The 13,261-nt window shown below is 43.2% G+C and overlaps 1 protein-coding gene across 1 annotated transcript; it reads right to left on the bottom strand.

Moving 5' to 3' along the window:
• Nucleotides 1–210: 210 nt before the first annotated feature.
• Nucleotides 211–4,671, bottom strand: LOC112258967 (myosin regulatory light chain 2, skeletal muscle isoform type 2). The gene is made up of 7 exons (XM_024433647.2): nucleotides 4,515–4,671; nucleotides 3,721–3,819; nucleotides 2,033–2,108; nucleotides 1,709–1,813; nucleotides 1,423–1,501; nucleotides 1,268–1,316; nucleotides 211–1,171 (listed from the first exon to the last, which is right to left on the bottom strand). The coding sequence occupies exons 1-7, from the start codon at nucleotides 4,515–4,517 to the stop codon at nucleotides 1,070–1,072; spliced, it is 513 nt and encodes a 170-aa protein (XP_024289415.1). The 5' UTR covers nucleotides 4,518–4,671; the 3' UTR covers nucleotides 211–1,069.
• Between the last annotated feature and the right edge of the window lie 8,590 nt (nucleotides 4,672–13,261).

Genomic DNA, 13,261 nt, shown 5'->3' with positions numbered 1-13,261 from the left:
TCAGACAGTCTATGGTCCAGCAGGGGGCAGTAAAGATGTATGAATGCTGTCTTTACAAATGGGCCTAGTCTGCGGATAAGATTTTGGTTGTGTCTCAGACAATTTGTATTTCTTCCCCCAATGCACACAGCACAGGAAATACACCCACACCAGCCCTGTTGTTTCTCAATCCCACTCTACCAGAACCACTCATGAACAGAGACACTAGTGTACAAAAGATAAGAGCTTTTATTCACAGTTAGTCCCTTTTATTCGTTACAGAGGAGTTTCTGGCAGACTAAAGCTAGTCCAGGTGCAGAAAACAAAGGAGCTTATAGAAAACAAAGAGGTAGAACTAAAGGAGGAAAGGGAGGAGGGAAAGGAGGTGAAGACAAGTGTTTTCTTTGGGTCCTTTCTCTTCTCTCGAGCAGCCTTTCACTTCTTGAGAAAAACGTAGCCGTCACTTTAAGGAGACTATGTTTTTCTCTAGCCTCATTCCTTCTTAGAATATCTCCTATTTTCCCACCTTATCTACAGGAGATAACATCTACAATATTTATAGAACGATATCCCTCTGTTTGGTTTATTTGCCCACCTGAGGGTTAAATTAAGGGGGAGTGAAAGGACTTCCAGGTCTAACCTCAGCTGTTGCAGCCGAGGCAAAGACTGGTGCTCCTTTTCACCTTGGGGTTTACACATCCATACCACAGCAGTGGAATACAACTTGCTGTGTGCATTTCTTCTAACAGAGAGACTGGGGAAACAACCAATGATAGGAGTAAGAGATGAAAAGGAGGAAGAGGGTTAAGGGAAGGGAAAGCGGATGAGAAAGAGATGGAGATGTTAAAAGATCATTTTTATTGAAAATAATCCCATATCCCCACGAACAAACATAGACAACCCATGAGCACCCGCTCTCACACAAATGTCTTGAGTGGAGACGAGTCTTTTAGAGAATTTGTGTGAGTGAGAGACAGAGCACATGAGTACACATAAAGAGAAGGAAGGTATGAGAGAATAGAAGGAAGAAGAGAGGAGCAGGAAGGTAGAATGGCAAGGGAGGCTGTTTTCTTTTCTTCTGTCTGTTTCATTACTCCTCCTTCTCCTCTCCGTGTGTGATGACGTAGCAGATTTGCTTGTAGTCTACGTTGCCGGCCACATCTGGGGGGAAGGCAGCCCACAGGTTCTTCATCTGAGGGGAGGAGAAGGAGGGTCAGCCACTCGCCAAGTCAAGGGACAACGAGAGATCATGATGATATTCAAACTGAATGATTAGAAATGTATTCACCTCCTCTGCAGAGAACCTGTCGCACTGAGTGGTCAGGAGCTCCTGAAGGCTAGAGAGAGAGGGAGACAAAGTCAGAAACATTCATGAAGCTGTGGATTCTGTTATGGAGTGCACTCATTACTACAACTGTAAAATAAGGAAGGAAATATTCTCACAAGTCCTTCTTGATGAAACCGGTAGCATCGGGGTCCAGGACCTTGAAAGCACTAACGATGACATCCTCGGGATCAGCCCCTGAGACACACAAAGCGCCAGTCAGGCATGTTACACTGGCAGCAAGACACATGCAATGTCCTCAGATATGGAAGTGTACTTAGAAAGCCACTAACACTTTGAAGCGATTATAACAAGTTAGACAGTGAGCCTAACAGAGTCAAATTAAGAAATTAGAAGATGTGCAACAGAAATAAAGCAAGCAAGTACAGTGAGTTATAGACCCACCCTTGAGCTTCTCTCCGAACATGGTGAGGAAGACGGTGAAGTTGATGGGGCCGCTGGCCTCCTTGACCATGGCTTCCAGCTCCTCATTCTTCACATTCAACTGGCCTACAGAGCAGGGAGGGAGTGGAGGTTAGCTAGAACCATTATCTATCTATCTATCTCTCTCTCTCTCTCTCTCTCACACACACACACACACACACACACACACACATATACAGTACATATAGGACATTGTGGACATACTAAGGCACACTTTTAATAGAGACAAGTCAGTCACATACGTCCTCAGAATCTTAAAATGTCTTAAATGTAACCCTTGCTCACCCATTGATGCCAGCACGTCCCTCAAGTCATCCTTGCTGATAATACCGTCTCTGTTCTGGTCAATGATTGTGAAAGCCTGAGAAGGAGGGAAGGAGGGAGGGAAGAAGTGAGGAAGACAGATAATGTCTGGCATGACATGAACACCAGTCACCAGAGTCTGCCAAGTTGTCATCCCAAGTGGGACATGGAGGAGGGTGGGTTCAGTCTTGTGCGTAGTAGGACGTGGGGGGGTTCAGTCCTGTGCGTAGTGGAACATGGAGGGGGGTTCAGTCCTGTGCGTAGTAGGACATGGAGAAGGAGGGGTTCAGTCCTGTGCGTAGTAGGACATGGAGAAGGAGGGGTTCAGTCCTGTGTTTTGTGGGACGTGGGTAGCATGTGCACTCCATACAACTTAGAGACACCTCTGTCAACTATGGTCATTTAAGTGTCAGGTGCTGCATATTTATGTCACAATGCTATGTAACCCTTGTTAGGCGAGACCTAAAAAGAACAGAAGAAATTTAAATTCTTACACGTTCATTTAGGGAGAGCTCATTAAGTTACACCTGTTAAATCCTTCTTCCACTGTCCCAGCCTGTCTCTGGACCTCATCTCTTACGTCTATGAAACCCAAGAGGACCCCCATGGTTGATCTTGAACTTAAAAAAGCCGCTGGTAATCCATCTTCCTGACTCACACACATGCACACACTCCCCCCATCCTTACAAAGTGTTAAGACGGTCCCAATGATGATATCAGACATTCCCCAAGTGATACTTAAGAAGTCTGTATCACTTACAGCAGCAAGAATTCCCTCCGTCAAGTCTGTGCCCATATCCCTTGACAACACTTTTGAAAACACATACTATCATATACAATCTTCCACCTACTGCCAGATCCCTATTTCCTGACCTTATCCATCCTTCCATACACACAGTATCCTTCCCTACACTCCTTCCACTTTCTACCCTCCGTCTTTCATCTACACACCGTTCACCTCTCCAACCTTCCTCTCCTCATAAACAGGTACACTAACCTGCCTTCCAAACTCTAGACCTTATCAGAAGCTCAAGAAGGTGCCCCCCCCACCTCTTCTGTTCCCCTCTGTCCCCACCTGTTCTCCCCCTGTCCACCCCCAGTCACCCCCATTCATCCCCGCCCCACTGCCCTTCCCCTCTCCTCTGTATGCAGAGTGCCAGCCAGGGCCCAGTTGTCCTGCCATACTTAAACATGCAGCCCTCAGCAGCAGAGGACTTAAGATGAGAGGTTGAGTGACAGCTGAAGGCTCAGACGAGAGGGAGGCCTGGAGAGCTTCAAAAGGTTACAGAAACTTCAGATCTTCTCCTCATGACATTCTTTGGGGGGGGCAGACAAAATAGCAACTGCACTGAGAATTTACCAATCAGAGGCCAGCCACCTAAATCTAATTTGGGGTTCGCTCCTTTAATGAAATAAGGAAAACAGTACGCCTTGATTGACTCATGATTATAACAGTATCAATTTAGCCGCTGTGCCTGTCTGTTTCAGTGTTAGCAACTATTTCAGCCACTCTACAGCAGAATTAGGTTACAATGAAACTGACCGGTGGCCAGACTAGAGTCACTCACTCTCAGCCCAGATAGGGAGTTGAAAGGAAATCTATCCCATTGACATTTGAAGGTGTAAGTAAAAGTGATGAGGTGTTGCATAGTGTGTTAAGAAATCCTCACCTCCTTGTACTCCTGGATCTGGCTCTGCTCAAACATGGAGAACACGTTGGAGGAACCGCCCTCTGCTGCTGCTCCCCTCCTCTTGGCCTTCTTGGGTGCCTGAAGGACAAACACATCAACTGCTTAACAATGGGACCTTCTAGGTCTGTTCATACTTCAGCTGTAGCCCTCAGGAGGCCAATTAGTGACCTTTGACTTCAGTGTCAAGCTGTTCCTGGTCAGCGACAGGTGAAAGGATGTCCTTGTGTGTAGGTCCAGTACACTGTTCCGTCCGCCATCTAGCATCTGCTATCTAGCTTTGACTATCAGTGTGATGTGGGGTGAATTAAATCCTGCCACTATGTCTTAAATGTAGTTTAACATCCCTTACTACCTAGCTCTTGAAATGTTCTCAGATCAGTTAAGGAACATTCTTTCTCTGGCTCAGGACAGAGGAGGATGTTTTTGAATGTGGATGTAATAAAACATACATTTTCCTCAGGTAGCTAACCTTTTACAGCATGTTTTATATAAATGTTGTTAATAAAGTGTTAACAAAATGTTTAGATCTTGTGAATGATATTGTATATCCAGGAACAGCTTTACACAAAATGTCTAAAAATGTCACCACCCAAAAAAGTATAGTTGAGTTTTAAAAAGTTGTTCCATAATTTATTTTTCAATCTAGCAAAAAAGCTTAAAATAGAAAAACAAGAAAATCTGGAAATGCTGTGTTATTCCTGGAGGTTCCCATCGACAGCACACAGAGTAGTGGACAGGTGAGCAGTCAGAAAGTGAGGACCGGTGTTACTCACCATCTCGAGACGGTATGTATGGAGGTTTGGATGGTCAACAAGAGAAGAGACTGATGTGAAGCCGCATTAAACCCCTATCCTCGGGGGCTTATATACCTCTGTAGACCGCGCTAACTTTAGCCACAGCCTCAAGTTTGGATTTGTAGAGGCAGAGAGAGGGAGAGAGGGAGAGAGAGGGATGAGTTTGAAGCAAAAGTTAAGCGACAAGCTATCACCTTACAGGAGATCAGAAATAGACCCAGGAGTCTTGGAATGAAGGGAACCCGATACAACAGGGACCAGGCCATACGTTTAGTGTCCCACGTGGACTAATATGGACATTCAGGACGTAAAAGGCTTGATGGACTGCTGGCTGGCTGGACACATCTTGGTACCGTCCCACCCCTCCATAGACTCCATCACCATCACCCTTCAGTGTGGCACATCAACCTATCATTGACTTTAGTTTTTCCATTACAATATTAAAGGCTTAAATAAACACATTTTGTGCTCTCAGCGACTTGAAATGTACATTTTTATGCATGTGCATGCATGGGTAGATATATTTCTCTGTCTACACTTTCTATGTTCATATGTCCAGCGATTTCCACAGGCAATTGAAACGGCCTTCTCATATTTTGCATGGCACTGCACTGTCCAGCATGCATGTGTAATGTCATTACATAAAATACTGTCAATGCATGAATATTTTGGGAACACTGGTACAGTGTTTGTGTATATTAGACTATGTTAATTGGTGTCGGTAGTGGGGTCTCCCATAATCCCTCTAGAGTCGAAGGGCCCGAGATTGGTTTCTATTAGGCTAACATATGGAGTTGTAAGATGGTTATACCAAGGACCATTCGGCTATTTAATTTTGAATTTAAGGACCTCTGTAGTGGTATATATCTGAGTTAATAGCAAAAGGCCAAATTCAATGTTTCATTAAATAACAATAATAAAACAAATAATATTTATATATATATATATATATATATATATATATATATATATATATATATATATATATATATATATATATATATATATATATATATATATATAATACAGTGCAATCGGAAAGTATTCAAACAGCTTTATTCTAAAATGGATTCCATTCATTTTCCCCCTTGTCAATCTACACACAATACCCCATAATGACAAAGAAAATAACAAAAATTATTGTTGAAAATTTAGCAAATGTATTAAACATATTTTTTTAAATACCTTATAAGTATTCAGACCCTTTGCTATGAGACTCAAAATTGAGCTCAGGTGCATCCTGTTTCCATTGATCATCCTTGAGATGTTTCTACAACTTGATTGGAGTCCACCTGTGGTAAATTCAATAGATTGGACAAGATTTGGAAAGCCACACATCTGTCTATATAAAGGTCCCACAGTTGACAGTGCATGTCAAAGCAAAAACCAAGCAATGAGGTTGAAGGAATTGTCCATAGAGACAGGACTGTGTCGAAGCACAGATCTGGGGAAGGGTACCAAAGAATTCTGCAGTATTGACGGTCCCCAAGAACACAGTGGCCTCCTTTATTCTTAAATGGAAGAAGTTTGGAACCACCAAGACTCTTCCTAGAGGAAGAGGGGGAGAAGGGCCTTGGTCAGGGAGATGACCAAGAACCCGATGTTCCCTCTGACAGAGCTCCAGAATTCCTCTGTGGAGATGGGAGAACCTTCCAGAAGGACAACCATCTCTGCAGCACTCCACCAATTAGGCCTTTATGGTAGAGTGGCCAGACAGAAGCCACTGCTCAGTAAAATACACATGACAGCCTGCTTGGAGTTTGCCAAGAGGCACCTAAAGGACTCTCAGACCATGAGAGTCCTAGCTGGAGGGGTGCTCTCATCTTATCTACCAACATAGACAGGGCTCTAAATCCTCTAGCTCCACAATGAAATAGGGTGCAGGCCAGGCAGCAGGCTGTTAGCCAGCCTGTCAGCTTAGTGGAGTCTGCCACTAGCACAGTCAGTGTAGTCAGCTCAGCTATCCCCATTGAGACTGTGTCTGTGTCTCGACCTGGGTTGGGTAAAACTAAACATGGCGGTGTTCGCCTTAGCAATCTCACTAGGATAAAGACCTCCTCCATTCCTGTCATTATTGAAAGAGATCGTGATACCTCACATCTCAAAATAGGGCTACTTAATGTTAGATCCCTTACTTCAAAGGCAATTATAGTCAATGAACTAATCACTGATCATAATCTTGATGTGATTGGCCTGACTGAAACATGGCTTAAGCCTGATGAATTTACTGTGTTAAATGAGGCCTCACCTCCTGGCTACACTAGTGATCATATCCCCGTGCATCCCGCAAAGGCGGAGGTGTTGCTAACATTTACGATAGCAAATTTCAATTTACAAAAAAAAAAAAGACGTTTTCGTCTTTTGAGCTTCTAGTCATGAAATCTATGCAGCCTACTCAATCACTTTTTATAGCTACTGTTTACAGGCCTCCTGGGCCATATACAGCGTTCCTCATTGAGTTCCCTGAATTCCTATCGGACCTTGTAGTCATAGCAGATAATAGTCTAATTTTTGGTGACTTTAACATTCACGTTGGAAAAGTCCACAGACCCACTCCAAAAGGCTTTCGGAGCCATCATCGACTCAGTGGGTTTTGTCCAACATGTCTCTGGACCTATTCACTGTCACAGTCATACTCTGGACCTAGTTTTGTCCCAGGGAATAAATGTTGTGGATCTTAATGTTTTTCCTCATAATCCTGGACTATCGGACCACCATTTTATTATGTTTGCAATTGCAACAAATAATCTGCTCAGACCCCAACCAAGGAGCATCAAAAGTCGTGCTATAAATTCACAGACAACACAAAGATTCCTTGATGCCCTTTCAGACTCCCTCTGCCTACCCAAGGATGTCAGAGGACAAAAATCAGTTAACCACCTAACTGAGGAACTCAATTTAACCTTGCGCAATACCCTAGATGCAGTTGCACCCCTAAAAACTAAAAACATTTCTCATAAGAAACTAGCTCCCTGGTATATAGAAAATACCCGAGCTCTGAAGCTTCCAGAAAATTGGAAATGGCGCCACACCAAACTGGAAATCTTCCAACTAGCTTGGAAAGACAGTACCGTGCAGTATCGACGAGCCCTTACTGCTGCTACACCAAACTGGAAGTCTTCCGACTAGCTTGGAAAGACAGTAACATGCAGTATCGAAGAGCCCTTACTGCTGCTCGATCATCCTATTTTTCCAACTTAATTGAGGAAAACAAGAACAATCCCAAATTTATTTTTGATTCTGTCGCAAAGCTAACTAAAAAGCAGCATTCCCCAAGTGAGGATGGCTTTCACTTCAGCAGTAATAAATTCCTGAACTTCTTTGAGGAAAAGATCATGAATATTAGAAAGCAAATTACGGACTCCTCTTTAAATCTGCGTATTCCTTCAAAGCTCAGTTGTCCTTAGTCTGCACAACTCTGCCAGGACCTAGGCAGAGTTAAAAATAAATCATGGCCTCTAAACCTTCCAGCTGCATACTGGACCCTATTGCAACTAAACTACTGAAAGAGCTGCTTCCTGTGCTTGGCCCTCCTATGTTGAACATAATAAACGTCTCTCTATCCACCGGATGTGTACCAAACTCACTAAAAGTGGCAGTAATAAAGCCTCTCTTGAAAAAGCCAAACCTTGACCCAGAAAATATAAAAAACTATCCACCTATATCGAATCTTCCATTCCTCTCAAAATTTTTAGAAAAGGCTGTTGCGCAGCAACTCACTGCCTTCCTGAAGACAAACAATGTATACGAAATGCTTCAGTCTGGTTTTAGACCCCATCATAGCACTGAGACTGCACTTGTGAAGGTGGTAAATGACCTTTTAATGGATTCAGACCGAGGCTCTGCATCTGTCCTTGTGCTTCTAGACCTTAGTGCTGCTTTTGATACCATCGATCACCACATTCTTTTGGAGAGATTGGAAACCCAAATTGGTCTACACGGACAAGTTCTGGCCTGGTTTAGATCTTATCTGTCAGAAGATATCAGTTTGTCTCTGTGAATGGCTTGTCCTCTGACAAATCAACTGTACATTTCGGTGTTCCTCAAGGTTCCGTTTTAGGACCACTATTGTTTTCACTATATATTTTACCTCTTGGGGATGTCATTCGAAAACATAATGTTAACTTTCACTGCTATGTGGATGACACACAGCTGTACATTTCAATGAAACATGGTGAAGCCCCTCGCTAGAAGCCTGTGTTTCAGACATAAGGAAGTGGATGGCAGCAAACTTTCTACTTTTAAACTCAGACAAAACAGAGCTGCTTGTTCTAGGTCCCAAGAAACAAAGAGGTCTTCTGTTGAATCTGACAATTAATCTTAATGGTTGTACAGTCGTCTCAAATAAAACTGTGAAGGACCTCGGCGTGGACACTGATCTCTCTTTTGAAGAACATATCAAGACTGTTTCAAGGACAGCTTTTTTCCATCTACGTAACATTGCAAAAATCAGAAACTTTCTGTCCAAAAATAATGCAGAAAAATTAATCCATGCTTTTGTTACTTCTAGGTTAGACTACTGCAATGCTCTACTTTCTGGCTACCCGGATAAAGCACTAAATAAACTTCAGTTAGTGCTAAATACGGCTGTTGGAATCCTAATCATAATACTCCAGTGCTAGCCTCCCTACACTGGCTTCCTGTCAAGGCAAGCGCTGATTTCATGGTTTTACTGCTAACCTACAAAGCATTACATGGGCTTGCTCCTACCTATCTCTCTGATTTGGTCCTGCCGTACATACCTACACGTACGCTACAGTCACAAGACGCAGGCCTCCTAATTGTCCCTAGAATTTCTAAGCAAACAGCTGGAGGCAGGGCTTTCTCCTATAGAGCTCAATTTTTATGGAATGGTCTGCCTACCCATGTGAGAGACGCAAACTCGATCTCAACCTTTAAGTCTTTACTGAAGACTCATCTCTTCAGTGGGTCATATGATTGAGTGTAGCCTGGCCCAGGAGTGTGAAGGTCAACGAAAAGGCTCTGGAGCAACGAACTGCCCTTGCTGTCTCAGCCTGTCCGGTTCCCCTCTTTCCACTGGGATTCTCTGCCTCTAACCCTATTACAGGGGCTAAGTCACTGGCTTACAGGTGCCCTTTCATGCCATCCCTAGGAGTGGTGCGTCACTTGGGTGGGTTGAGTCACTGATGTGATCTTCCTGTCTGGGTTGGCGCCCCCCCTTGGGTTGTGCCGTGGCGGAGATCTTTGTGGGCTATACTCAGCCTTGTCTCAGGATGGTAAGTCGGTGGTTGAAGATATCCCTCTAGTGGTGTGGGGGCTGTGCTTTGGCAAAGTGGGTGGGGTTATATCCTTCCTGTTTGGCCCTGTCCGGGGGTATCATCGGATGGGGCCACGGTGTCTGCTGACCCCTCCTGTCTCAGCCTCCAGTATTTATGCTGCAGTAGTTTATGTGTCGGGGGGCTAGGGTCAGTTTGTTATATCTGGAGTACATCTCCTGTCTTATCCGGTGTCCTGTGTGAATTTAAGTATGCTCTCTCTAATTCTCTCGTTCTCTCTTTCTTTCTCTCTCTCGGAGGACCTGAGCCCTAGGACCATGCCTCAGGACTACCTGGCATGATGATTCCTTGCTGTCCCCAGTCCACCTGGCCATGCTGCTGCTCCAGTTTCAACTGTTCTGCCTGTGGCTATGGAATCCTGACCTGTTCACCGGACATGCTACCTGTCCCAGACCTATTATTTGACCATGCTGGTCATTTATGAACATTTGAACATCTTGGCCATGCTCTGTTATAATCTCTACCTGGCGCAGCCAGAAGAGGACTGGCCACCCCTCATAGCCTGGGTCCTCTCTAGGTTTCTTCCTAGGTTTTGGCCTTGCTAGGGAGTTTTTCCTAGCCAACGTACTTCAACACCTGCATTGCTTGCTGTTTGGGATTTTAGGCTGGGTTTCTGTACAGCACTTTGAGATATCAGCTGATGTACGAAGGGCTATATAAATACATTTGATTTGATGAGAAACAAGATTCTCTGGTCTGATGAATCCAAGATTGAACTCTTCTGCCTGAATGCCAAGTGTCACGTCTGGACGAAAGACCAAGACTACGCAGGTGTGGCTTCGGGACAAGACTCTGAATTTCCTTGAGTGGCCCAGCCAGAGCCCGGACTTAAACCCAATCAAACATCTCTGGAGAGACCTGAAAATAGCTGTGCAGTGGCACTCCCCATCCAACCTGACAGAGCTTGAGAGGATCTGCAGAAAAGAATGGGAAACTCCAAATACAGGTGTGCCAAGCTTGTTGGGTTATACCCAAGAAGACTCAAAACTTTAATTGCTGCCAAAGGTGCTTCAACAAAGTACTGAGTAAAGGGTCAGAATACTTTTAAGTAAATGTTATATTTCAGTTTTTTATTTGGTATACATTTTCAAACATTTCCAAGAATCTGATTTTGCTTTTTCATTATGGGGTATTGTGTGTAGATTGATGAGGATATCATTTAAAAAATATAGATTTTAGAGTAAGGCTGTAATGTAACAGAATGTGAAAAAAGTCAAGGGGTCTGAAAACTTTCTGAATGCACTGTATATAGAGTACCAGTCAGGAGTTTGGACACACCTACTCATTCCAGTGTTATTCTTTATTTTTACTATTTTCTACATTGTAGAATAATAGTGAAGACATCAACGCTATGAAATAACACATTTGGAATCATGTAGTAACCAAAAAAGTGTTAAACAAATCAAAAAAAAAAAACCCTTGAATGAGTAGGTGTGTCCAAACCTTTGACTGGTTATTTATAACCATTTATATATATATATATACACACTGTATGACAGTTGGTTGGTGGCACCTTAATTGGGGAGGACAGGCTTGTAGTAATGGCTGGAGCTGATTTTATGGAATGGTATCTAATGTATGGTTTCCATGTGTTTGATGCCCTTCCATTTGTGCCGTTCCAGCCATTATTATGGGCCATCCAACCCTCAGCAGCCTCCTGTGTAATGTGTGTTTATATACAGTATTTTATTATTTGATGGAACATTGAATTTGACCTTTTGCTATTAGCCCATAGAAACGCATTGAATAACATATTCATACATGGCAAAAAAAGGAAGCATGTTTTAAAGTGTCTGTCCTATATCTGAGAGATACAAGAAAGCTCAGGAAATTACTTTCAAACTAGTAACATTAATTGGATGCTACAGACATTTTTGCAAGAAGACTGACAAACACCGCTGTAGCTCCGTCACTTTCCACTGCAGATGCAGAAGGCCGACATCGGCGAGTGCGATGGATTGGAGACGCAGCCCATCCCAAAACAATTCAGATATCTCAAGCTTAAACAGACGTATTTTTAAAGGGATTTTTTTTTATTTAGCTAATTTGATTAGTACAAGGATCCCGTTAAGAGGTTTTACCATCAGTGGCAGGAGTGCTAAAGAAACTATACTCCCTAAAACCAACCTCATGTTGTTAACATTTGGCAAAAACCCAAGAAACTTCAGGCACTGTCAACTTCTGACCAATGCCCTTTTTTTCTCCTAGGTTTTATTATTACTTTAGTGATGCACACACTTTCATTTGCTTTCATAGTGCCACACACACACAGAAAGTCAGACTGCCCCCCCACACACACACAGTTTTGTATTGCTATCCTTGTGGTGACCAAAGAATTGATTCCCATCCTAAATCCTATTTACCCTAACCTTGAACCTAACCATAGCCCTAACTTTATTCCTAAACCCCTAACCTTAAACCTATATCAAACCAAAACTCCTAGCCTTAATTGTAACCCTAACCCCAATTGTAACCCTAACCCAAAACCTAACCCGTAAGCCTAAAATAGCATGTTTCCTTGTGGACTCATAAACAAAAACACACACACCAGCTCTCTCTCCCTCCTCAAGTGCTCCACTCCTAATGCCATGTTGGAGGGGTTCACAGGGAGGGGGACTGAGGGTACAGGAGGAGCTCTTAGGAGAATATATATGAGGGACAGCTGAGAAAGACCAAAATAGCAAAGGAAACTTGTCCCCCCCCACTCATCATCAATTTTAAAACTGTCCATCCATAGTTCATCCACTATTCTAGTTGTTTTTATATATTCCAGTCTGGTGTCTTTGATTTTTTTAAATGTTAAACAACTTAAACCCAAAGTGCCGCCAGACAGGTGAGAAGCTTCCCCAGTGTCGGGAGACTAGGGTAGGGCCTGTAACCTGCCGTTGGTTGTCTGTGTTGTTCTATGACCTCTGATATGCCTTGTTATTGCCATGGTAAAGTGTAAAGTAAAGTCATTTTCAATGATGCTTTAGTTTATTTAACCAGGGAAGTTACATTCAAGGATGCATGGTCATATGGTGTACCATACATTATCTACCCACAGTTCTGTAACAGGACCCCATACGTCCTTATATAGAGTGCACATAGCCTACTTTATTATAAGACAGGTTACTAGGGGTGTTCAATGTCGGTCTTGGAGGGCCAAAATACTTCTGACTTACATCCTCTCCTTCTAATAAGGGACTAATTCAGACCTGGGACACCAGGTGAGTGCGATTAACAACCAGGTAGAAACAAAGTGTTTTGGCCCTCCAGGAAGGGAATTGAACAGCCCTGGGTTACACCTTATGGCTTGTTTATATCCTGTCACAGTGTGAGGAGGTGTTAATATACAGATGTATGTGCTTTGTGTAAGGTGACACACTTCCACGCTCCCCTGGACAAATCTATCACATTCTAGATGATTGATATGAATTTCTGCTATGT

This window comes from Oncorhynchus tshawytscha, linkage group LG27 (genome assembly GCF_018296145.1).
Source record: "Oncorhynchus tshawytscha isolate Ot180627B linkage group LG27, Otsh_v2.0, whole genome shotgun sequence".
In the NCBI taxonomy this organism is placed as follows: Eukaryota; Metazoa; Chordata; class Actinopteri; order Salmoniformes; family Salmonidae; genus Oncorhynchus; species Oncorhynchus tshawytscha.
The sequence above is the reverse complement of the archived record's forward strand: the minus strand, read 5'-3'. Positions and strand labels throughout refer to the sequence as shown.

Excerpts from the sequence above, each read along its gene's own strand:
- LOC112258967 (XM_024433647.2), bottom strand. Across the intron at positions 1,317-1,422 it reads GGTTTCATCAAGAAGGACTT|CCTTCAGGAGCTCCTGACCA; the intron begins GTGAGAATATTT and ends CTCTCTCTCTAG. Across the intron at positions 1,172-1,267 it reads ACAGGTTCTCTGCAGAGGAG|ATGAAGAACCTGTGGGCTGC; the intron begins GTGAATACATTT and ends TCCTCCCCTCAG.